The sequence below is a fragment of the Gorilla gorilla genome, chromosome 11 (genome assembly GCF_029281585.2).
Source record: "Gorilla gorilla gorilla isolate KB3781 chromosome 11, NHGRI_mGorGor1-v2.1_pri, whole genome shotgun sequence".
Taxonomy (NCBI): Eukaryota; Metazoa; Chordata; class Mammalia; order Primates; family Hominidae; genus Gorilla; species Gorilla gorilla.
Window position 1 is genome coordinate 92,258,608 of NC_073235.2, and position 27,415 is coordinate 92,286,022.

At 37.1% G+C, this 27,415-nt stretch overlaps 1 protein-coding gene and 1 pseudogene across 10 annotated transcripts in view; both read left to right on the top strand.

Annotated features, from left to right (window-relative positions):
* PMS1 (PMS1 homolog 1, mismatch repair system component) overlaps positions 1–27,415 on the top strand; it is a 94,168-nt gene that overhangs the window by 29,438 nt on the left and 37,315 nt on the right. For all 10 annotated transcript variants that reach the window (XM_019022020.4, XM_055379219.2, XM_019022021.4 and 7 more), the window contains one exon: positions 4,278–4,441. In XM_019022020.4, the coding sequence (XP_018877565.3) occupies positions 4,278–4,441 (164 nt within the window). The remainder of the gene's footprint in view (positions 1–4,277; positions 4,442–27,415) is intronic.
* On the top strand, positions 5,967–13,564 carry LOC129531914 (glucosamine 6-phosphate N-acetyltransferase-like; annotated as a pseudogene).

A 27,415-nucleotide genomic window follows, 5' to 3' on the forward strand; every position in this document is an offset into this window, starting at 1 on the left:
GGGAGTAAAGAAATTTCAAAGGAATGAGAGGCTGATGTGACCATTTCATGTGTTACACGGGACTGTTGTTAAGGCAGTGTATCATAGTTTAATTGGAAGTGTTTTTTTCTTTTTTAGAGATTTATAAAAGTATGGTGCTGCTTACAACTTCCATGAAAAGAATCATTGGCATATAGGTAGTAGTTGAAGACATGGGAATGGAGGAAACATCTAGGGGAAAAAAGAATGAAGTGAGGTCTCTGTGAATAGGATCTGGTATAGATTCTGGTGTGTGTGTATTTTCCATTTAGCAGTAGAGGCAGAATGCATACCTGCTCTGACTGCTAAATGCATGCATTTCTTGATCTCCATCAGCTTCTGCTCCAAAATTTGGCAGTGACCTTTTTACTTTCCTAAGCCAAAGAATAGTAGCACCAAGGTGTTACTAGTGAGAACTATGTGTTCTCACCATGTTAGAACATGGTGTTCCAAGGAATTTAATCCTGCCTTTGGAAGTGATGTATGCAGGTAAGCCAAGGAAATGCTCTATATAAAAATAGAGGAAGACCCCCCCCCAAAAAAAATCATTAGTAATGTTATATGCTAATGAGGCACCAGATCAAGAAAAAAGCAGAAAAACATCAAGTGTGAGCAAAATAGGAATATTGCATTTCCTTTAGTCTTTTTCCACAAAAATCTTTTCCCCCAATCTTGTTTTATTTTTCTCTTATAGTAAATTTCCTTTAAAAAATTGCAAGTACTATGTGTCTTCCATAAATAAATAAATAATTCAGACAAATACAAACTTTATTACTTTCTCTTATTCTCTTTAAGTATTCATTTAAGACTTTTTTGTTAAATGCCTACAGATTATTCATTGTTGTTTAAGGTGCTAGGGATATAATGGTAAACATGGTAGTTCTTTGCTCTCATACTTGTATTCTAAGAGGCGAGGCAGACAAAAGTTTTTTCAAGTAGTGACATTCTAAAAAGAAAACATAGTTCCACTGTAGAAGCAGCAGCCTTGGATAGGGCATTTAAGGATGGATTTTCAAAAGATATGATACTCTGGGCCAGGCGCTGTGGCTGACGCCTGTAATCCCAGCACTTTGGGAGGCCGAGGTGGGCAGATCACAAGGTCGGGAGATCGAGACCATCGTGGCTAACATGGTGAAACCCCGTCTCTACTAAAAAAACACAAAAAATTAGCCAGGTGGGCTGGCGGGTGCCTGTAGTCCCAGCTACTCAGGAATCTGAAGCAGGAGAATGGCATGAACCTGGGAGGCGGAGCTTGCAGTGAGCCGAGATCATGCCACTGCACTCCAGCCTGGGCGACAGAGAGACTCCATCTCAAAAAAAAAAAAAAAAAAAAAAAAGGTATGATACTCAAGCTGAGATCTGAAAGAGTTAGCTGTGGAAAGGTTGACAGAAGAACATGTACGAAGGGTCTGAGGTGGAAACAATTCTGATGTGCTGTAGGAACAGAAGGAAGGACATCGGTAGGAGAGAAGATAGCCATGGACCAGGTTGTGTAGGACAGTGTAAGCTTTATACCTCTTAATTCCCACCCCTTTTCTCCAGTTAACCAGTGTTACTGATATGGTTTGGCTCTGTGTCCCCACCCAAATCTCATCTCGAATTGTAATCTCCATGTGTTAAGGGAGGGACCCGTAATCCCTATGTGTTTAGAGAAGGTGGTGATTGGCTCATGAGGGCAGTTTCTCCCATGCTGTTCTCATGATAGTGAGTTCTCACGAGATCCAATGGTTTTTATAAGTATTTGACAGTTCCTCCTTCATAAACTCACACTCTCTCATGCCGCCTTGTGAAGAAGGTGCCTGCTTCCCCTTCTGCCATGAATGTAAATTTCCTGAGGCCTCCCAGCCATGTGGAACTGTGAGTCAATTAAACCTCCTTTGTTTACAGATTACCTATTCCAGGGTAATATCTTTATAGCAGTGTGAGAAGGAACGGACTAATACAGTTACTGATAACAGTTTGTAACATTGAGTTACAAGCTATTGTTAGGCCTTCTCAGACTTACATTATATCTCTTCATGAATCTTTATTTAAGTTATGTTGCAAAGCCCACCCACATTAGCATCTTCTGTTTACAGTCAAACTTTTAAGATGCTTTGCACACCACATTTATTTTCTCATCTTGTTGTCATAAAATGTCTTTTTTTCCCCCCTTAGAAACAGGGTTTTGTTCTGTCACCCGGGCTTGAGTGCAGTGGCACAGTCATAGCTCACTGCAGCCTTGAACTCCTGGGCTCAAGGGATCCTCTCACAGCCTCCCAAGTAGCTAGGACTATAGGCATATACTACCATGCCAGACTAATTTTTTATTTTTAAAGACAGGGTCTCACTGTGTTGCCCAGTCTGGTCTCTACTTCCTGGGCTCAAGCCATCCTACTGCCTAAGGCTCCCAAGTAGTTGGGATTATAGGTGCAACCCACCACACCTGGTGAAATCTCTATTTTGATATTATAGTCATTTGGTTAGAGTTTATCTTCCATTATTTTCATCAAATACATTTGGGTGATATACTTCTGGATCTTTGCAAGTCCAAAAATATCTTCATTTTGCCCTATACCTATCTTAACTGGGTGTCAATTTCTTAATTTCTTAATTTCTTAATAGTTAGTAAATTGTTTGTCTTCTAGTGTTATAGGTGAGAAATTTGATGTTAGTCTTTTCTTGTAAGAAACTTGTTCTTTCTGTATGACAGTGTGTAAAATTCTTTTCTTGTCCTCAAAATTTAGGATTTCCGGTAGAATGTACTTTCTTTTTTCTTCCTAAAATATTCCTCCTTATAATGAAGTAAGCTCTTGAAATCTGCACTTAAGCCTTTAACTCGAAAATTTTCTTCTAGTATTTATTTAATTACATCTCCATTTGTTTCTTTTTCTCCTTTTGGAACTTTAAAACTACTAGTAATTTCTTTTTCTCCTCTTGGAACTTTAAAACTACGTAAAATTTTACACTACAGTTTCAAAGTCTTATACGTTCCTTATGATTGCCATTTTCTTTGTGTTTTTGCTCTGTGTTGTAAGCAATGGGACAAAAATTGACCTATTGCAGCAACTTTAGCCTTTTTGACTGATTCACGGTAATAAATATATTTTACATAGCAACCCAGTTCACACACAGCTAATCAAAACAAAATGTCGTGACATAATATTTATCCTAACTATAGGTGATGCACTCTATTTTTCTAGTTTATTCTATCTTTTTATTCTATTTTACTAAAAAAAAAAGATGGTAGTTTTTAAATACTAAATCAGTGGTTCTCAACCAAGGCAACTTTGTTTCCCAGGGAACATTTGGCAGTATCTGGAGATATTTGATTGTCACAACTAAGGAGGATGCTACTGGCATCTAGTGGGTAAGAGGCCAGAGATGCTGCTAAACATTCTACAATGCACAGAACAGTCCCCCACAACAAATTACCTGGCCAAATGTCAATGCTGCGAAGGTTGAGAAGCACTACACTATAAATTTATTTCATTACTCCTCAGTGTAATGATTCTCTACTCTGACTGTACATTCATAAGAATCACATGGGGAGATTGATTTCATAACTCTGAGATTAACTGGTGACTAGTAGTTTTTAAATGTTTCATTCTTCAGTGTTTTAAAAATATGTACCTGTGTACCTATCATATATGGCTATGATAAACATTCAGTCCTAATTTTATGTGGTAGTGGTGTTGTTTTGAGTAAAAGCTAGTGGTTAATCTGATAGTTCAGCAGTATAATTTTTGCACCTTTATTCAGCTTTTCAGTTAAACTATAAGTTAAAAAAATTCTTTTGTTAGGTTATCCTGTGTTTTTGAATGTTGTTGAAAATGAGGTAAATTTAACTAGGTTACCAGATATTATTTCAGGTAAGAATTTCCAGTGACATAAGGTTATTATATAAACTGTGTAATATTATATCTCCTATAAATTATATTTTAAAGTCCAGAATAAGCACCATTCCCAGGTAGTTTGAGCACAGCAGATTTCTTATGATACTGCATTCTTGTAAGCCCATGTTTCTACGCAGTGATAGAAGTAAGATTATACTTCTTTAGACCACATAGACGAGGTCATACTTCGTAGGTCAGTCTTGTTACAAATAGAAGAGTCTAGCATGGAATCAGAGTAGTTTGCAAAGTTGAGCCTTTGGGTTTCTAGAATTGGAGGAGGAGACCTTCAGTTATAGAAGGGGTTAATTACAAATTGTATACGGATTTGAAGATCTGTGACGTTCCTTCCAAATCTAAATATGCTTTTCTCTTGTCTGCCAACAGGTACAACTGTAACTGCTTTAAGATTATTTAAGAATCTACCTGTAAGAAAGCAGTTTTACTCAACTGCAAAAAAATGTAAAGATGAAATAAAAAAGATCCAAGATCTCCTCATGAGCTACGGTATCCTTAAACCTGACTTAAGGATTGTCTTTGTACATAACAAGGTAAGCATTATTTTATCTTTATAAGTTTCTGGGTATATGATATAATAAACAAACAATGTATACTTTCTAAATCAGTTAGATATGGGCTATGACTAAATGTTTGTGTGCCCTCACAAAATTTATTTGTTGAAAACCTAATCACCATGTGATGTTATTAGGGCATGGGGCCTTTGAGGAGTGAAATTCATGCTCTTAAAATGAAGGAGACCTCAGAGGGCTGCCTTCCTTCTTCTGCCATGTGAGGAGGCCACTACATAGTCAGAGGCACCACCTATGAACCAGAAAGTGGGACCTCACTAGATACCAAGTCATCTGGTACCTTGATCTTGGACTTCTCAGCCTCCAAAATTGTGAAAAATAAATTTCTATTGTTTATAAGCTACCTAGTTTTATGGTATTTTGCTATAGCAGCCCAAAGACAACATGTAAAGAGTCTTTTTTCAAAATGTTAGTCCACATTTATCTAGTTTTATCTTTATTACATAAAGAGTATCTTTAATTTGTTGCCTAATATCTATATGATCTGATTGAACTTTTCATTTCTTAATCTCTGAAATCAGGGATTCCCCCAGCAGACGTTTTTCATCTAAGAAATGGCTTGAGTGCTTCCTTTTATCAGGTGCTGTGATAGATTCTCAAAATATGAAAATGAGTAAGACTGGTTCTTTTCCTTTAAAGACTTCACAGTTTAGTGACATTTTTCACCCTCTACACTGTTGATTCTTTGGAAGAGTGTGTGTGTCAGGAGGATACAAGTGTAATTTTGTTACATGGATATGTTGTGTAGTGGCGAAGTCAGAGCTTTTAGTATATCCATCACCAGAATAACATACCTTTTACCTTTTAAATAATTTGTCATCATCCACCCTCCTCCCTCTCTACCTTTGTGAGTCTCCATTGTCTATCATTCCACACTCTATGTCCATACATGTGGTTTAGCTTCCACTTATAAGTGAAAGCATGCAGTATTTGTCTTTTTCTGAGTTTCACTTAAGATAATGACTTCCATTTCCATCCTTGTTGCTGCAAAAGACATGATTTCATTCTTTTTTATGGTTGAATAGTATTCCACTGTGTATACATACACATTTTCTTTATCCATTTATATGTTGATGGCACTTAAGTTGATTCTGTATCTTTACTATTGTGAATAATGCTGTGATAAACATATGAGCACAGGCGTTCTTCTGGTATAATGATTTCCTTTGGGTAGATACCCAGTAGGGAGATTACTTGGTCAAATAGTAGTTCTATTTTTAGTTTTTTTAGAACTAAAAATACTGTTTTCCATAGAGGTTATACTAATTTACATTCCCATCAGCAGTGAGTAAACGTTCCCTTTTCTCTGCATCCTCACCAACATCTGTTATTTTTCATCTTTTTAATCATAGCCATTCTGACTAAGGCAAGATGATATCTCATTGTGGTTTAATTTGCATTTTTCTAGTGATTAGTAATGTTGAGCATTTTTTCATATGCTTGCTGGCCATTTGTCTTCTTTTGAGGAATGTCAATTCATGTCCTTTGCCCACTTTTTAATGGGATTATTTGTTTTTGTTTTTGTTTTTTGAGCTTCTTATACATTCTGGATGTTATCTCTGTTGGATGCATAGTTTGCAAATATTTTCTCCTATTCTGCAGGCTGTCTGTTCACTCTGTTGATTGTTTCTTTTGCTGTGCAGAAGCTTTTGAGTTTAAGGAAAACTCCAGCTCCTTTCTTTCCATTTTTCAAAGCGCCAATAAGAGAAGGTAGTCATCTTGTTGCTTGGTGAATCTTAAAGGAAAGAAAGGTTTATATATTTTCTAATTATTCTGTTTATCTAATGAAATTTCACATGGGTATCCTGCAGGAAAGCAAACTACACAGCAATGTGGAAACCTGATGGGGAATAGGGAATTAACATCTATTGAGGTCCTACACAATGCCAGGACCTGTGCTAGGTGTATTAGTTTTCTGTAATCCTCACAGCAACAACCAAGTGATGTAGGGGTCATATCAGTTTTGCAGTTGTTCTCTGAATGGAATTCAGATAGGTTTAATACTTTGCTCATTGTTGTGCGACTAGTAAATTGAGATGGGATTTGAAACTTAACATGCCTTCAGAGTGCTTTGCACTCTCCCGTGCTCTCTTCCTTTTTTTTTTCTTTCCTTTTTTAAGAGGGTCTCGTTCTGTCACCCAGGCTGGAGTGCAGTGGCACAATCACAGCTCACTGCAGCCTTAGGCTCAAGCAATCCCTTCCACCTCAGCCTCCTGAGTAGCTGGGGCTACACATGTGTACCACCATGCCTGGCTCATTTTTAATTTTTTTTGTAGGGATATGGGGGGTCTCCCTATGTTGCCTGGGCTGGTCTCAAACTTCTGAGCTTTCAAGCAATGCACCCTCTTCAAGCAATACATGCTCCCAAAGTGCTGGGATTACAGGTGTGTGAGCTACTATGCCTGGCCCTTTTTCCTATTTTAATACTACTTTACATTTATATAGTTTTTTCCCATGTTTCAGAACAGTTACAATAACTTTGTGAGATAGAAAGCATTATCTCTGTTTATATGGGGGAACTTAAAGCTCAGAGCAACTAATGGAATTTTTTTATATTTTACAGTAATAGTGCTGAGGTCAGAACCCTTTTTGATCCAGTTTTCTTATTGTCAGGAAGATTCTTTATTAAAGCCATGGTAGAATGTTTTTGATCAAAATCTTTTATCATTTAAAATAAAATAAGAATAGCAACCTGTTCTTGTTGGCATAGAGCTCAACCAAATGATACCTTGAGATGCTTTCCAGTGCCACCGTGCTATGATTCCTTAGGATGTTGATGATGGATGGAGGCTCATCCTATTAATAAAAATAACCCTATGACCTCTGGATCCAGAGGATATTTAGTAATAAAAAGTTTGTCCCTAAATTAATAAAAGACCAACATCAGAAGGAACATAATAATTAGGAAGGAAAAGTAGATGAAAAAGGTAAAATATAAAGAGAAATAGGAATTATATATTTGTAAAAGAAAAGTGGGCTGGGCGCAGTGGCTCACACCTGTAATCCCAGCACTTTGGGAGGCTGAGGTGAGTGGATCACGAGGTCAGGAGATCGAGACTATCCTGGCTAACACGGTGAAACCCCGTCTCTACTAAAAATACAAAAATGAGCCAGGCATGGTGGCATGCGCCTGTAGTCCCAGCTACTCAGGAGGCTGAGGCAGGAGAATCACTTAAACCCGGGAAGCAGGGAGGTTGCCATGAGCCGAGATTGCGCCACTGCACTGCAGCCTGGGCTACAGAGGGAGACTCCGTCTCAAAAAAAGAAAAGAAAAGTGAGTGGAAGAGAAATCTTTTGAGTTAGAAAATATAATAAGTGAAGGCTGGGTCCGGTGGCTCACACCTGTAATCCCAGCACCTTGGGAGGCCGAGGCGGGTGGATCACCTGAGGTCAGGAGTTGGAGACCAGCCTGGCCAACATGGTGAAACCCCATCTCCACTAAAAGTACAAAAATTAGACGGGTGTGGTGGCAGATGCCTGTAATCCCAGCTACTCGTGAGGCTAAGACAGGGGAATCTCTTGAACCTAGGAGGCAGAGGTTGCAGTGAACTGAGATCGCACCACTGCACTCCAGCCTGGGCGACAGAGTGAGACTCTATCTCCAAAACATAAATAAATAAATAATAGGTAAAAACAAGATTATTACTTCACGTGATAAAAATGAATATATTAGAAATATTTGAAATGACATGAGAGTTCTTATTTCAAGTCAAATATGTATCTTCTAAGTTTTTTTGAGAGGTTTATATCATTTTCCCAACCAATGTAAGATTATCAATGTGGGTATTTTCTTTAGAAATTGGAAAGCAGGGGCCCTGCCACTCGCGCTCCGGGCGGGGTGGGTGGCGCCTCGGGCCTCCACCTCCCCCTGCCTGCGCGTGGTCCTGCGTGAGAGGGCAGAGGCAGAGTGGAGGCGTTGGCACGGGACATGTGGGCCGCGGTTGCCGACTGTGGCGCGGGCAGTGGAGGAGGAGGTGGGGCTGGCGCTGAAGTCGGATCCGGATCCGTTGCTGTGCACCCTGGTCGGGGAGAGTCCGATGCGCCTGGGTAGGAGCACCGACTGCGGGGCCTCTACCGACCTTACTAGAAAGATGAAACCTGATGAAACTCTTATGTCTGACCCAAGTCTACTCGAAGAAGTGGACTGGAGGCAGAATACAGCTACATTTTCTCCAGCCATTTCCCCAACACATCCTGGAGAAGGCTTGATTTTGTGGCCTCTTTGTACTGCTGACTTAAATAGAGGGTTTTTTTTAAGGTATTGGGTCAGCTGACCGAGACTGGAGTTGTCAGCCCTGAACAGTTTATGAAATCTTTTGAGCATATGAAGAAATCTGGGGATTATGTTACAGTTGTAGAAGATGTGACTCTAGGACAGATTGTTGCTACAGCAACTCTGATAATAGAACATAAATCCATCCATTCCTGTGCTAAGAGAGGAAGAGTAGAAGATGTTGTCGTTAGTGATGAATGCAGAGGAAAGCAGCTTGGCTAATTTTTAGTATCAACCCTTACTTTGCTAAGCAAGAAACTGAACTGTTACAAGATTACCCTTGAATGTCTACCACAAAATGTTGGTTTCTATAAAAAGTCTGGATATACTGTATCTGAAGAAAACTACATGTGTCTGTTTCTAGAGTAAAAATCTTACAAGAAAATTGTCAAAGGAGCTAATGCTACAAGGCTCCAGTCTTCCTAGAGTTAAAATATTTTGTTGCTGCAGCAGAGTGACCTCCATAAATACTAGACTGAAAAAACATTGTAATACTACAAGTATAATGACATCTACGAGATTACTTTGGGCTGGTGGGAAATGCTGTGAATTTAGATTACAAATGAATATTATAAAGGGGATTTTTTTCATGTCTTTTTTTCTTTTTTTATTTTATTTTATATAATTCATGTCTTGATCTCTAAAACTAGGCAGTCACCTTTAAAACTTTGGATCTTTAAAAACAAATACCCCGTTACTCCTAAAATTTAACTGAAAAAACTCACAGATTTGGGTTTTTTTGTTTTTTTGTTTTGTTTTGTTTTGCTTTCTGCTTAGATTTTATTTTTATTTTTTAAATTTATTTTTATTATTATACTTTAAGTTCCAGGGTACGTGTGCACAATGTACAGGTTTGTTACATATGTATACATGTGCCATGTTGGTGTGCTGCACCCATTAACTTGTCATTTACATTAGGAATATCTCCTAATGCTATCCCTCCCCCTTTCTCCCACCCCCCCAACAGGCCCCGGTGTGTGATGTTCCCCACCCTGTGTCCAAGTGTTTTCATTGTTCGATTAAAGGGATGATTTTTAACCAAAGGAATATATTTTAAACTTGAATCTTTTCTTGCATTGTATTTTTCCAAAAGTTTGGCTTCATTTCTTGGTAGTTAAGAGTATGGGTAATAAGGAGTTATATGTCTGCCGTGTTGCTCATTTAAAAAAAGTATATATTGAATAAGGCTGTTTTTTTATCACAGGCATAAAATTAAATCTTTTTGTTTCAAAGAAACATCTCAGTACACTTAGGGGTGTATCGTTTCCCACATATTAAGTCAGGCTGGATAAATTTGTTATTATAACTAAACATAGTGTAGTCCAACATTCGTTGATCCCAATACAGGCAAATAACCTGGTCAGCCTTTTAAAGAAGTAGAAGAAATGAAAATTATTTGACAAGATTAAAAGTAAAACAATTTAAATGTTTTACTAAAAGTTTATATAGGTCTACGTAGATAAAAAGTACCACTTGTCTTATCTGTGAATTATAACTGTTCCTTTGTTAAAAACACCTAAGAGCAATTATGGTGGGACATCTAAGGTACTTTTTAAACAGTGAATTAGCAAACCTCAGCGTATGTGTTTCTACCTTGATTTTTTTCTTTTCATGGGTATCTGAAGCCTCCCTTCTGAGTAACAGGATTTTCAAAAATGGAGTATCACAAAATTGAGTGAAATACAATACTGAAACAATACTTAAAAATATATTGTACCAGATTTGTCAAATTCATAAAATGTTGATGGAAGCTTTACTTTTTAGTGTGATTATAATGGCACTATTCTGGTCATTATCCTGTTTTTATTTTATTTATTTTAATTATTTTTTAAAGTTGAAGAATTAAATACTTTAATGTTTCTAATTTTTTGCATTCCATGTTACATTAAACCTGTTCATATGATGAGTAGTTTTCTGTTAGGAAAAAAAAAGAAATTGGAAAGCAGTATTTATAGTGTACTACATTTTATTATTTTCAGAGGACACTGTATCAGAACTTATATTTAGCAAACACAAGTTCCTCTATAGCCTTCAGTAATTTCAGATGCAGTTCAAATCCTGGAGAGTATGTTGAAATGATTATACTGTGAAAGTAATATAAAGTTTTTAAAAGTCTTTTTGTAAAATTAAGTATTAGCTATTATAGAGAGAAATCATGGACTGAATTAGAACAAGCTATTTATGTTCAAGCTTTTTTCTCATAGTAGATTTTTTTATTTTTATATTTCTTAATAGTGCTGTTGCACCTTTAAAATGTTAAAATATATTGTTAAACCTCCCAAAATAGCAATGACATGTTACTATAAATCTCTTTGAACATTGAGTCCTACTTTGCTCTTAGCCTTTTTCTTTTAAGCATGCCTACTTTCATCATTCTATATGTACTTTTTTGTAAAGAATTTTTTTGTCTGCTTAGAATTTAAACCTGACGATATTGTTGTCTTTATTTTTTTCTGCATTAGAAACAAACAATCATATTGCGCATAATACAAGAAGTACTATTGCTATTTTGATAACTTGGATTAGGTAGTGTTCCTTCTTTTTATGAAGGTTTAACCTGCCAAGACATTCTTTGAATACTGATAATGTTGATGTTCTTGCCAGTATGGTTATGTTAGAAAGAGGTATTTTTCTTCTTTCATCACCATGTTCCTTGAAAGCATAGTGAATAATGACACAGCCAAAGGGAAATAATTTACAAGTGGATTTAGTGAGTTTATTTAAAGTAGATATTATTTGGAGAACTGCTAGAGCCATTCCTTAGATGAGCACTACAGAAGCTTTAGTTGAAATAACTGAATCCCTGTGAGGTCCTACTGTAAATATTTTTATTTATAAAGTAGTTATTTTGCAGAATTAACAGTTTTTCTCAATATTATAGTATCTGAAACCACTTTAGTATTCTTAGCTATTTCATATGACAATGCGTAATTTCATAGACCACTAGTTCAGAACATAATGTGAAATGTATGATTTCAAATAAGGGCTACTCCTATATACATTATAATTGCTGATTTGTGTGCATACTTGCTTTTCCAAAAATATTATTTGTGGTTTTAAGAATTGTTTTGATTGAATTTTGTTTTGGTAATTAGAGGCCCACTGGTATTGCAAACGCTGAATTGGATGTCATTGATAAAAGAAGGTTTTAACTGTTAGGAAAGAGAGACATGAATTAAAGAATGTTTTCCTTCCTATTCCCACTTCTATATCACATGAGCATTAAGGCTTATTGAGATGTTGGTTTTCAGTGTTGTCTTTGTTTTTGTTGTTGTTGTTGTTTCTTTGTATGTTTTGTGGTCTGTAAGAATGATGTCAGCTCCGAAGGGTTGAATATCTCTGAATTCAGTTAATCTGGGAAGATGCAGGCCCTTAACCAGGAACAGAGACCCAAAAAACTGGCCGTGGAGATTTGGTAGTGAGTGGTGGCTGAAGATTTGGTTTATAAGATGAAGATAAATAAGTGATGCCCTATAATATATATCCCCTGCACTCATGATATTCTCCATGGTCATTTTATCCTTCTCTAACCTTTTACTTGATCATCTTGAATGTCCCAGTTTTGTTTCGCCTGTGCTATGGGGAATCAAGGAAAAGTCTTTTGCCGCATTTGGACCAATGTTAAGGGTCAGTTCCCCTCCCCCAATCCCAGCCAGGAATGTGGAGTCAGTATAATCAGAGAGAGGTTCCAATTCAGGAGTGTGGCTCAAATGCCCCTTCCTTAGGAACGAATTATTCCAGTGCCGATCTGGAAAGTTTGGGTGTGTTTTGTTTTTGTTTCTTTTTTAATTAAAGAAGGTGGACATCTTTTCAGATATATTTTAAGATTAGCTTGGGGCTGATTATCAATATGGTTTGGTTTGGGCGTCTTTTTTTTTTTTTTTTTGGCTACTTACAAATTAATGATTACTAAATTTATTAAATGGTTTTCATGTGTTCTTTTGTTAAGGATTCTTTTACTTTTCACCTAAATTTTGTGAAATATAGAAAAGATGAAAGACATGTAAGTCAAGTTTTAGTGTAGTTTTATGTTTGTAAGCACTATTAGGAATATAAGAATAAGTTCTTATATTCTGTCACACCGTAGGGACACTATAGCAAATAACAGTGTATTGTGTATTTCAAGATATCTAGAAGAGCTTTTGAATGTTGTCATCACAAAGAAATGAGAAATGTTTGAAATGATAGGGTAATTGCCCCGATTCGATCATTGTACTATGTATACATGCATTAAAACATCACATTGTACCTCATAAATGTGTAATTATTGTGTGTCAATTATAAATTTAAAATCAAATGTTTTAAACACTCAATTGCAGAGTTCACTGGTAAATACTTCACTGTAATAAAGCGTCTCTCACAATGTATCTCTGAAGAAACATTCTCAGATTTAGCTTTTCAACCTGTATATGTAAACTCTTCACAGTGCAATAGTGCAATAGAAGCACTATTTGCATTCTTTCTTTCCTATTTGACAGCCTTTTATAGGAGGGAGGGCTGCATCTAGTTCATCTATATTCCCCTTAATACTGAGTGTATAGTACAGGATGGAATATTAAATTAATTAGGTAGTGTTAAAGCCAAAATAGTAAGTGTATGAAACACTAGTTTTAAACACTCTGGCCTCTCTCAGACCTTATTCATAATATTTATTAATAAAATTCATTCTTTTGAATTCCTTGGTGACCTCTTATGTATTTAGGGAGTATATTTTCACTTGTATTCACATATACAATTCTAGTCCATTGCCCTTCCTGGAAGCTAAGTCACTGATACATCTTCTTTAGAACTAATAAAGAATCATATAAAGACTGCATGGATAAAAATAAAATTAGCCGGGCGTGGTGGTAGGTGCCTGCAGTCCCAGCTATTCGGGAGGCTGAGGCAGGAGAACGGTGTGAACCTGGGAGGCGGAGCTTGCAGTGAGCCAAGATCACACCACTGCACTCCAGCCTGGGTGACAGAGCAAGACTCCATCTCAAAAAAACAAAAAAACAAACAAAAAAAAAACTTATTTTTCCTAACCATAACTTTATCCCCATGGACCAACCCCTCCAGCTTTCCTCCTTCTCCCTCCCCTCCCCAGCTTCTGGTAACAACTATTCTGCTCTCTATTTCTATGAAATCAACTTTCTTAGATTCCACATATAAGTGAGATCATGTGGTATTTGTCTCTCTGTGCCTGGCTCATTTCACTTAACATAGTGTCCTCCAAGATCATCCATATTGCTGCAAACGACAGGATTTCAGTCTGTTTTATGGCTAAATGGCATTCTGTTGTATATACAGTGTATACGCATGATATTTTCTTTATCCATTCATCATTTGATGGGCATTTAGGTTGAAAATCAGTATGTCAACCTGATTGAGGCAGTTGAGGGGAAACACTTGATGGACAGTCTTTAAGAGCTGTCAATTTAATGTATTTTGTTGCTATTAACAGTCAAATAGAACAACATAATTGTTCCTTTACTGATCCTCTAACCACATACATTTTATGTACTTATTATTAACCCAGACACACATTCCTCTATTCCAGCACTGTAGATTTCTCTTCCAAACAATAATACCCAGAGAATCCTGTACAAATGTAGCTTTTTGAGATTAGGCCAATGAAAGTCAATGACATGATCTCTAAGGCCCTTTTTAACTCTAAAACTCTTTGATTTTTAAGGGTGTTTACATATGTATATCTTGAGCACTTCATTTCTTTCTTAGAAAATTGGAATTTCACATTTTTACTTAGAAGTTCTACTGAGTTCATATATGAAATCATAAAATAATAAAAAGTAGAAAGTTCTGCAATAAACATGGTTATGCAGATCTCTTTGACATACTGATTTTCAACCTAAATGCCCATCAAATGATGAATGGATAAAGAAAATATCATGCGTATACACTGTATATACAACAGAATGCCATTTAGCCATAAAACAGACTGAAATCCTGTCGTTTGCAGCAATATGGATGATCTTGGAGGACACTATGTTAAGTGAAATGAGCCAGGCACAGAGAGACAAATACCACATGATCTCACTTATATGTGGAATCTAAGAAAGTTGATTTCATAGAAATAGAGAGCAGAATAGTTGTTACCAGAAGCTGGGGAGGGGAGGGAGAAGGAGGAAAGCTGGAGGGGTTGGTCCATGGGGATAAAGTTATGGTTAGGAAAAATAAGTTTTTTTTTGTTTGTTTTTTTGAGACGGAGTCTTGCTCTGTCACCCAGGCTGGAGTGCAGTGGTGTGATCTCGGCTCACTGCAAGCTCCGCCTCCCAGGTTCACACCGTTCTCCTGCCTCAGCCTCCCGAATAGCTGGGACTGCAGGCACCTACCACCACGCCCGGCTAATTTTTTGTATTTTTAGTAGAGACGGGGTTTCACCGTATTAGCCAGGATGGTCTCGATCTCCTGACCTCGTGATCTGCCCACCTTGGCCTCCCAAAGTGCTGGGATTACAGGCATGAGCCACTGCGCCCGGCCCAGGAAGAATAAGTTCTTATATTCTGTCACACCGTAGGGACACTATAGCAAATAACAGTGTATTGTGTATTTCAAGATATCTAGAAGAGCTTTTGAATGTTGTCATCACAAAGAAATGAGAAATGTTTGAAATGATAGGGTAATTGCCCCTATTCGATCATTGTACTATGTATACATGCATTAAAACATCACATTGTACCTCATAAATGTGTAATTATTGTGCGTCAATTATAAATTTAAAATCAAATGTTTTAAACACTCAATTGCAGAGTTCACTGGTAAATACTTCACTGTAATAAAGCGTCTCTCACAATGTATCTCTGAAGAAACATTCTCAGATTTAGCTTTCAACCTGTATATGTAAACTCTTCACAGTGTCACAGTGGTAAAATTAAAATAGTTAAAAATCATGCTCTAGATGAAAAAACTAGATTATAGGGTTTACTGGTAAACATTAAGTTCACTGTAATAAATAAGCTCACAATGCATCTCTGAAGAAACATGCCCAAACTTAGCTTTTCAACCTTTGTATATAAACTCTGCCATAAGTCGCAATGGTCAAAACCATAGTTAAAAAGCATGTTCTAAACATTTGATGACAGAGTTCACTGATTGGTAAACAGTTCAATTCACTGTGAGAAAGCAGCTCAAAATGTGTCTCTGAAAAAAAAAAAAAAAAAAAGAGGACGTAGAAGGATCCTTAGATCTTTACATCTGAAAAGACCACTGAAAGTGTTTTTTGTCTTGCCTCAAATGTTTTAGCAAATAGTGTTTTTAATCCTGTCCACCTCCCCTTTTATCTTTATGTGACCCCAAGAGTTTTAGTGGATTGCCCAATGACTTAAACATTGAATATAGTAGAGGATGAACTACAGTTCACATATCTTAATTTTTAATGCATCATTCATCCTCCCTTACTGTAGCTTCCTCCCACCAACTATACTCAGAGTACTGAGTAGGTGCTTTGGAAGGGTTAAGTGATGGCTTGCACTCTGAAGAAGGTTACGATGTAAATGAGATAAGATGTGAAAGTGTGTAAACATAACATAAATATACCGTAGACCTTGTCATTGCCCAAAACCACACTCACTCCATAATTTCATTGTTAATGTGTTCCTTCTCTAATCACTACCTGATGCCTCTCCATCTTACTCTCTTCAACAATCCTTAGACTCTGTTGGACCTGTGATCCATTGTTCCTACTGCTTTTTAACTGTTTCTTGTCCCCTGGTGTCCTTGGTTCTCTCCTTACCGTGCTTAAATTTTGTGGTCCATCATTATCATCCTTCTCTTGGGCACTCTGTCAGTTCTCTTGGTCCTTTCTACTTAATTGTACTTGTTTGACTAAATCCTGATTAAATCCATCTGGTCATCATTTTGGTATCTGAGCCAGTATGTAGGGGAAGAAAACACACACCCATGCTGAATAGTGCCTCTGTAAATTCATGAGCATTAATCTTCATGCTGCCAGACAGTCATACTCCTGTTTTTCCAGTTAGCAAACCAGAAGCCTTAGGGTTATTCTTCGCTGCTGATTCTCTCACACTCTAATCTGATTCCAGAGTAAATTCCGTAGGTCTACCTTTAAAATATATCTAGAATCTAACGACTTTTCACCATGTCTGTGACTACGACTGTGGTCCAAGCCACCATTATCTATCACCTGGATTTTTGTAATAGTATCCTAATGGACTCTCCCTGCTTACTTCTTACCCTCTTCAGTGTATTTTCAGCTCAGTGATTCTGTAAAAATGTGAGTCAGATCATATAACTCGTGTTTAATTAGTTCCCATCTCATTCAGAGTAAAATCAAAACCTTTATAAGCGGACTATGAATTCTCTATTGGGGTCAGTATATTTTTTTCTGTATAGAGTCAGATGGTAAACATGTTAGGTTTTTAGGGCCGTATAGTTTCTCTTACAGCTGTTCAGCTCTGTTGTTGTAGTGTGAATGTAGCCATAAACAATAATACTTTATTTACAAAAACAAGAAGGCCATGGGCTGTAGTTTGCTGACCTCTGTAGATCTGATGCCTCCATTACCTCTGATTTCATTAATCTTTTTCCTTTTGCTCATTTTGCTTCAGTTGTTTCTGGAACCTGCGAGTCATGCTTCCAGCTCAGGACTGTCGCATTTGTAGTTTCCTTGCCTAGAACATTTTCCCTCAAGTAACTGGTTCAATCCTCAACTTTTAGGTCTTCACTTAAACTTTCTCCGTGAGGCTTTCTTTAGCCTTCCTAAAATTGCAACCATTTCCCCTGTCCCCCCGCTTCCCCACTTTCCTGCTTTATTTTTCTTGAACTTATCAGTATCCAATATGCTATATATTTTATTTATCTTGATTTATTCTCTCTCCTCCTCTAGAATATAATTTCCTTGAAGGGAAGGACTTTGGCTCTTTTTTCACTGTCGTATCCCTAGTGCTTACAGTAGTGCCTCAAGTGGGTGCTCAAAAAACATGTCAAGTGAATGAGGGCTGACAACAGGATCAAGGGCTGAGATGCTGGTGGCACCAGCCCAACTGGACTGTAAGCGTAGGCCTTAAAGCACCTGAGATCCAGAAGCAGATGGTATCAGTGTAGATTAAAGGTAACAACTGGACAGAGAGATAGCAAAACAGCAAGTATTAGCTCTCATACTCTAGACACTTCCCACTTCTATTGGTTGGGAGACTTCTAGAAAGTCACCAAAAAGGGAGGGGTGAGCCTGGCCACTTGGTAGGTGGGTGGTATTCATTCAGTGGAGTAGGAACAACTCTGAACGTGATTTTCATCTATGACCCCCAGGTGGTTGGGTTATAGGAAAATTTTGTTACAGCAGAATTTGGTTATGTGGATAAAATGGTCAAGATTATTCTAAGTAGAGATAGAGAAATAGTTTAAACATAAAATACCTATATAGGCAGGAGAGCACATTTAGAGGCAGTGAAGAGGTTTCTTTAAATGAGTTGGTATTTAATATGAGAGAATAGAGGAAGATAAATCCAGCAATTTAAACTTTTTAAATGAGAAAATTGGAAGCCATTAAAAGTTTTTAAGTAGGGAATTGACATGATCAAGATGCTGCTACCTTTGAAAGTCAGTTTGGCAGTACTCTACAGGGAGGAGCTAGGGAGACCATAAACATTTAGGAAGCTGCTATAAATTGTAGGCTCTAAGGGCCTGAATTCAGACAAACACATCAGATGTGAAAAGCACAAAGTGTCTATTTTCTTTTATAGCTATTATGAGGAAGAATCAATGGGACTAGCTGTGAGTAGAAAAGGACCAGAAAAGGTTTGAAGATAACTGATTTATTTAACTTATATGCCTAAGGAAATAATACTGCATCCTTTTTTAAACCCTGAATGCACACATTTGAGTTTCTCCTATAATGTATCACCTTCATGAATTGCACTGACATAATTTTGATTTTACTCCTAAAAGAAGCTTATAGAAACAAAACTTTTAAAGTGAAATTGTTACTGCACCAGTAGAGAGTTGTTAACTAGTCAATTCAGAGAGAAAAGCTAATCAGCTCTAGGCTGGATAGTATTTATTTTTTAAAATTTAAAATTTTTTTTTTTTTAAGACAGAATCTTGCTCTGTTGCCTAGGGTGGAGTGCAGTGGCATGATCTCAACTCACTACACCCTCCGCCTCCCAGGTTCAAGCAATTTCTGGCTAATTTTAGTATTTTTAGTAGAGATGGGGTTTCACCATGTTGGCCAGGCTGGTCTCAAACTCCTGACTGCAAATGATCCTCCCGCCTCGGCCTCCCAATGGATGTTATTTGTTACCCTTAAAACTTGTTGTTTTGAAAAAAGGCACAGAAGTAGAATAAAGAACCATATTGTTGAGATGTTTGCCTGAACAAAATAGGTTGTATGGGAAGGGAAATAACATTGGTTAGGTACCAGGGAGCTAGCTGATGGGAGTGTTATAAGCTCAGTATCTGTGCGTTTGGTCTTAATACGAAGGAGAATAACTTAAGAATCATGTAGAGGATGGAGTTGTAATGCAGAAAAGATGATTGGGATGGCTTCATTTTGAATGAAAAACAATGTAATCTATAGGGTGTTCTATTAAATGAAAATAGAGAGTAAAGGCTGAAATCAAATACTGCTATGTTGTTACAAAGCAATAGCAGCTTGATTTGTGAGTAACCTTTTCTGTAAAGTGAAATATGTTAGAAATGAGCAATTGCCTCAGGGTTCAAAGACTGAAGAACTTATCAGCAAGGCTGACCAGAAGGGTTTTCTTTTTTTTTTATTGAGATGGAGTCTCACTCTGTCGCCCAGGCTGGAATGCAGTGGCACAATCTCGGCTCGTTGCAACCTCCGCCTCCTGGGTTCAAGCGATTCTCCTGCCTCAGCCTCCCGGGTAGCTGGGACTACAGGCGTGTGCCACCATGCCCAGCTAATTTTTTGTATTTTTAGTAGAGACCGGGTTTCACTGTATTAACCAAGATGGTCTTGATCTCCTGACCGTGTGAGCCACCACACCTGGTCACGTTTTCTTTAAACAGTATTAAGAAGTACAGATAATATAGAGGCAGAGAAGAGAGCTTCAAATATTGTCGTATTTACCTAAGTTTAGTGCTGTTTGAAAGGTAGGTAGTGAACTTTAGAAGGCCAGTTATTGAAATATTTGTTACTTAAATAGTAGTCTCCTATTCCTAAATCATTTTATTATGTATTTTAAATAATAAAATACAAAAATGGATACTACTGTATTGAACAGCTCCTGAATATTATTACTAGTGTCAAGACCAACCATCTCCCTCTGCCAGCTTTGTTCTTGAAAACAGAATGTTACACATTTTAATGTGGTAAGTGGGCCAAGAGAGTTCTAAAAGGTACGTTTTTAAAATTCATCCCCAATGTCTAAAAACACACATTAACTTCTTTTTCTTCTTCCTTTTCTGTGTGAAATTTGAGTAAACTTACTGTTGATTTGCTTCTCATAGAATAGTGTTGAGCTTTTCTCGTAGTTGCAGCGACCTATATTTAAGTTAAAGCTTGAGCTGGCTAGTATAAGAAACAAAATTTGCTTTCCATTAGTTATTTAAATATAGTTAATATAAGAAGTAAATTTATGGCCGGGTGCAGTGGCTCACACCTGTAATCCCAGCACTTTGTGAGGCCGAGGCAGGTGGATCATGAGGTCAAGAGACCATCCTGGCCAACATGGTGAAACCCCGTCTCTACTAATACTACAAAAATTAACTGGGCATGGTGGCACGCGCCTGTAGTGCCAGCTACTCGGGAGGCTGAGGCAGGAGAATTGCTTAAACCTGGGAGGCAGAGATTGCAGTGAGCCGAGATCACGCCATTGCACTCCAGCCTGGTGACAGAGTGAGACTCTGTCTCAAAAACAAAAAAGAAGTAAATTCATTTTCGTTTGGGTAATGAAATATTTCATATATACCAACTGATACTTTTTCATTAGGCTTTGCTTATAAACTTTAAATGTTATAATGATATGATTATTTTTAAAAACCTGAACCCCCGCTACTTCCCTGCTGGAAGAAACCATACCTGTAGCAGCACTATGTGGGAGACTTGTCTTGATGGATGAGAATAATTCTTAATTAATCTTTTTTTCCTTTATTTGTTATATAAAGTGCTTTAGATCTTCAAGATTTTTACTTTTGAGGAAAAAATTGTAGAACTTTCAGAGACCACCACAATCTTCCTTTCATCCTTAGGAAGAACTTACTTAACTACATATCAATAAAATAGACTCGAGCATAGTTTCCAGTTCTGACCTTACATATTGCCACTAACTGGCTTACATTACGTGTCTAGGCTTCAATTTCTTTGTCTCTTTAAAATGGAATAATAGTACCTACCTTACAGAGTAAGGTTTTTAAATGAGAGAAAGCATTCACAGCACAGTGCCTGCTCCATAAGTACTCAGTAGAGGTTAATTGCTATTGTCATTGATGTGAATATTGTTTAAAATCTGATTAGATTCCAAAAGGATTATTAGAGGAAGTGGCCTTAAGACTGGTTCTTCGGAAAGACTATGTGGGCAGAGGTATTCAAAGCAGGGAGAACAGCATGTGCAATGTCAGGGAGTCATCAGAGGTCAGAGAAAGCTTGTCTAAGAAATGAGATGAGGCTACGAAGCTTGCTTGGAGCCAGATTCTGAAGGACCTTGTGTATCTTACATGGGAATGTGTACTTCTTGTTGAAGTGACCAAGAGGGAAGTAAATGAGACATTTCAGTAGGAGACTAACAAAATAAGATAATTCTCATTGCAGTTGGAGGATGGACTAAATTATGTTTAATTGTTGTTAAGAATGTGGAAAATGATTCCGTTGTCTGGGAAGTTACACAAGGAATGGAGAAGAGGGTCTAGGCAAGAAAAATATTTCCGATGTAAATAAGTTTTGATTACGAATTGGAAATAATCTTTCTTGTTTTTAAAGACTGCAAAGAAATGAGTCTCAACAATATCCCTTTGAAAGTTATGCAGAGATCAACTTTATACCTTTACATTTTTATTAATGTTTTATTCTATTTCATTTTATTTTTAGAGACAGGGTCTCACTCTGTTGCCCAGGCTTGAGTGCAGAGGCATGATCATAGCTTACTTCAGCCTCAAACTCGTGGGCTCAAGTGATCCTCCTACCTCAGCCTTCTGAGTAGCAAGGAACACAGGTGCATGCCACCATAACTGGCTAATTTTTTAATTTTTTGTAGAGACAGGGTCTCACTGTGTTGCCCAGGCTGGTCTTGAACTCCTGCCTCAGCCTCCCAAAGTGCTGGGATTACAGGCCTGAACCAACATGCCCAGCTTATTATTTAATTTTTTAAAAGATCATACCTTTACATGGTTGAAAACCCAAAAATGTATGAAAAGGTAGAATGAAAAAATTATTCTTGTCTTTATCTTTCATCTGCCTAGCTCCTATAAACTGCCCCCTCTTTAGGTAAAATGTCTATTAATTTCTTTGCAACCTTCAGGAAAAATAATTATGCATGTTCTCTTTCAAGAAAAGAATATAAAATTAAATAAGAGTAAGAGATTTTAGAACTCATTTGTACTGCATGAATTTTACCAAGACAATCATTTTTGAAAGTTTGAGGCTGCTTAGCAATAATCAATTCATATTAATGTTTATTATGTCAGTAGAATGTGGTTTGTTCTTTTAACAATAGTATTGATACTGTGATGGAATAATCTATAATTTTATACTGAATTCAAAACATTTAGCAGTGTCTTAGTGGTAAGCTGCTATAGCTCATATTGTTCCTGTGTTGCCAATGTGGGGGAAAAAACAACCTTTTAAATATTGTGTTTGTGCCTCTGTACTTTTTGGAGTCAGAGTCAGTGCAAGTACATACGCAGGAGTAAATAATAATAGATATAGATCTATTTATAGTAACTTGTAAGATCTTAGAAGTAAACTTATGGTACTTAAGAAATTTGGCTGGGTATGGTGGCTCACACCTGTAATCCCAGCACTTTGGGAGCCCAAGGTGGGAGGATCGCTTGAGTCCAGTTCAAGACCAGCCTAAGCAACATGGTGAAACCCTTTCTCTTCAAAACATACAAAAAAATTAGCTGGGCGTGGTAGTGTGCACCTGTAGTCCCAGCTAATCGGGAGGCTGAGGCAGGAGAATCCTTGAGTCCAGGAGGCTGAGGCTGCTGTCAACTATGATCACACCACTGTACTCTAGCCTGGGTGACAGAATAAGACCCTGTCTCAAAAAAAAAAAAAAAAAAAAAATTCATTGGTGCTGCTTCTTGTTTGGTGAAAAAAAAAAAAAAATCCAAATATGAATTTAGTACATCTGTGCCTACAATTTGCAAGAATTTTGGCTGCAGTCTAGGCCAATAATATATCCTCTTTATTTAGAAGGAGTTGACTTTGCTCAAGCAGTTTTAGCATTGTACTATTCACTTAACTATGCATCATGTGTGTGCAGCCTACATTTCTCTTTATCACAGATTGCCTTTACAAACAATTGAGGTTTACTAATTAAATATCGAGTATTCTCATCTAAGTTCATTTTCTTCAAGTAGCGTATGTCAGTGAGGTAGGAATTAGGGGCAAGATATATTTGGCTAACTTCAAACCTAAGATGGTGTGCATGTAATAATATATTTTTGAGGTGTTTTTGCACTGTCATCATACTGACTAGAGTCAGATTCTTAGTTGGCACATCCAGGTGCTCCAACTTTGTGTGACCTAGATAGAAAACATATGGAGGTTTGTGTGTATTTTTAGCACATGTTAAGCTTTCGGCCTAAGGGCAAGATTTACAAAAACCTTCAGGAAGTGAAAAGAAAATCTCTGTTTTTGAAAATAACATAGAATTGATGAAACGGTAGAGAAAGCAAACTAAACCTTCAGGAAGTGAAAAGAAAATCTCTGTTTTTGAAAATAACATAGAATTGATGAAACGGTAGAGAAAGCAAACTGAATACTGTATTCTGAATTCCCAGTATTCCCAGTTTTTATTCATCACATTTTATAGTTTAGTTTTTTAGTGATGGGTCCTGTTTTGAAAATGAATCTTAGTTGCCCAATGAGAAGATTTTACTTGTTGGCAGATCACTATTATTTATTGCTAGCCCAAGTGTAACTAGTTTAGAAAATGCTCTTAAATTAGCCCCTCGATCTGATGCAATAAAAATTGCCTAGTGTGAAATAATGCTCCCGGACTCCTAGCATGTTTACTTTAAAGTGAAATCACATTGCATAGTTCTCATGTTTCACAGCTTTTTCTAGGACCAATTTCCTGAAGTGATCTTTTTACGGTTGTGTATACTAACTATTCAGCAGGTCAGGCAGTGAAATAGCATCCTTGCATTAATCAGCAGCTAAGATTTATATCTGTATCTAAGGCATCTAATATAAACTAAAATAAACAGGATGATGTTTACATTAGTAACACCGCAGGCTTTTTAGCTATATTCAGTGCAGGAATTTTAAAACATTAGTTTTTTGGAATATTTCCTTGAATGCTTTATTTTAAAAATGTCAATATCAGAGAGTTAGAATTCCTTTAAAGAGGTACACTTTTTGTGAATAAGTTTGGTGTTTTTTTTTTTTTCTTTTTAGGGAGGGGGTCTTGCTCTGTCACCCAAGCTGGAGTGCAGGGTGAGCCACTCCCACCTCAGCCTCCTGAGTAGCTGGGACTACAGGCATGGGCCACCATGCCCAGCTAATTTTTTATTTTTTTTTTATAGAAACAGGGTCACACTATGTTGCCCAGTCTGGTATTGAACTCCGGACCTCAAGTGATCCTCCCACCTTAGCCTTGTGAATAAGTTTTTATGGTTCAGCTATTCTTTGTCATAAGGAACTTCTGATGTGGAAAGTATGAAGCAGGGGACATTTCATTTCCTATAATTGCAGATTATTCAGAACCTTATCTACTTCCTTTAGTTTTGAACATTGTTCCTTAAATTATTAGCTGCCTAATTGTTGGCTGGCTTAAAACTAGAGCCATAATAGCAGAAGCCAGTAGTTTGCCTTTCCAGAGTGCATGTGCACGCAAAGATTACAGTCTGGCAGTTCTTCAAAAAACATGGAGCTACCATGTGGCCCAGCAGTTCCACTCATAGACCTATACCCAAGAGAAATGAAAACATATGCCAACATAAAAACATGAACATGCATGTTTATGGCAGCATCAGTTATAATAGCCAAAAAGTAGAAACAACTCAAATGCTCATCAACTCATAAAAGGATAATTCAAATGTATTATCTACAATGGAATATTATTCAGCCATTTAAAAGGAATGAAGTACTGATATAAATAAACTTGAAAAGGTTATGCTAAGTGAAAGAATCCAATCAAAGACCATGTATTGTATGATTCCATTTATGGAATATATGAAATATATGAAATATCCTAAGTGGGCAAATTTTATATAGAGAGAAGATAGATTAGTGATTGAAAAGGGATAGGAGTCACTGATGATGGATATAGGATTTCTTTTTGGACTGATAAAATTGTTCAAAGATTAAATCATGCTGTTGGTTGCACAGCTCTGTGAATAATCCAAAAACCATTGAATTATAAATCTAAAGTGGGTGAATTGTAGAGTATATGAATTATACCTTAAACTGTTATGTTAAGAGGAAAGAAAAGCAAAGATTGGTTTGGATTTCCTTAGGTCAAGTAGTAGACAAAAAGTGTAATTTTAACAGGTATGGTGGTGTGACAACTAGCAGCCTTATCTCTAAAAACAGCTAGTTTTCAACTCTACTGGGGTTATTTTTCCCTAGGGAAAAAAAAATGTGTTTATTTGCTCATTCCTTTAACGAGTAAGTATTTAGTGGGCCTTACTAGGTGTCTGGTACTGTTCTTGGTACCAGAGACTCAACACTCAACACTGAACAAGCTGAACTCATCATCTTCCTGCCACCAATCCTGCTCTTCTGAGTTTCTTATCTTGTTGAGTGTTACTACCACCATTCCAGTTTCCCAGGTCAGAAATCTGGGAGGCATTCTCGATTCTTCTCTTTTTATTCCCTCTCCACATGGAGTCAGTCATCAAGCCCATTTCGTACCCTTTAGTCTGTCCCTGTTTTCTCTTTTCCTCCTACCAGAGTGGTGGTTCTGTTAACACAGCCCAGTAATTTTCAGCCGCAGTATATTAATACTAGTAAAGTACCAAAGTTTGCAAATGGTTTATCTTAAAAAGCAAACGAAAAAAACCTAAGGGAATAATCCTGTCAACGTCAGTTTCACTGACTTGCATTCCACTGAACTTTTGCAAGAGGAAGAGAAAGCTGTAGCATGATAGCTAGTATATTAGGAATTAATTACACACAGTCCTCAGGTCACCTATCGGAATATTTTTTGAATGTGAACTTTCAGTTTTGCATGTCTTTCGTAAAAGTTGAGAGTCTCTGAGTTGGAGGAATACAATCACTTTTTTTTCTCTTTTTTTGAGACAGAGTCTGTCTCTCTGTTGCCCACACTGGAGTACAGTAGCGCGATCTCAGCTCACTGCAACCTCCATCTCCTGGGTTCAAGTGATTCTCATGCCTTAGCCTCCCGAGTAGCTAGGATTATGGGTGCCCGCCACCATGCCTGGATAATTTTTTTATTTTTAGTAGAGATGGGGTTTCACCATGCTGGCCAGCTGGTCTTGAACTCCTGACCTCAAGTGATCCACCCGCCTTGGCCTCCCAAAGTGCTGGGATTACAGGCACGAGCCACCACACCTGGCCTATGATCACATTTTATAAAAATCATATTGCTATAGTTTCAGTTCTCACTAAATCATTCTTGCCAAAGATCTTTTTCTAATAGCTATCTCTGATCATGGTATTTTCCCAATTAGATTTATCCAGTGACTCTACATTGCACGTAAGGGAAACTATAAACCCCTTTGCACGATGTGCCAGGTCATTCGTGATTTAGCCCCTATCTGTCTAGTTTCATCTCTAGCAAGGCATTCTCTCTATATGTTCATGATTTGGCATGTACTATCCTATTTGTCAGGAATGCACTTCTTGTGATTTGTCTTAGAGACAAACTCCTGTCAAGTCTGATTGTACTTGCGGCTTCTCTGTGCAACTGACTTAGGTTTCTTCTACGATGCTCCCACTGTGCTATGTAATAGTAGTTTTTATAATGTATTATAATTATTTTAAGATTTTGCTTTCTTTTTATATTTTTAGCTCCTTTAGAGCTGGGACCTTGTCCTTTTATCTTTATATTCCCAGATTTTAGTATGGAATCTGGAACAAAATTGATGCTCAATATGTATTTGTTGAACAAACTCAAAATTAGTTACTTTAAAATTTTTAATTTAACCAAAGTATTTTATGTTATAGTATGAGACGAAATTAAGGGATTAAAATATGCTTATGGTGACTCTACATCCCATTTCCTGGAGCAATTCCAAATTTAAATAGTCTACTTCATTGGCCTTGAAATGTAATTAACAAAACATACCATAATTTTGTTTAGAAATGCAATATACACATTGAACCTATACCTTAAATTTAAAATTGTATACAATTTATTTTTATACTTTGATTTCATATACTTGTTAAAAGAAAAACTTTAGATAAACTAAATTTAACGGTGTTTATTTGAGCAAATAACAGTTTACAAATCAGGCAGCTCCCAGAGCCAGAGTAATTTCAGAGCAAGTCCAGGGCTGCTGCATGGTCAGATGTTATTTCTGGACAAAAAAAAAATGAAAGTGATGGACAGAAAACC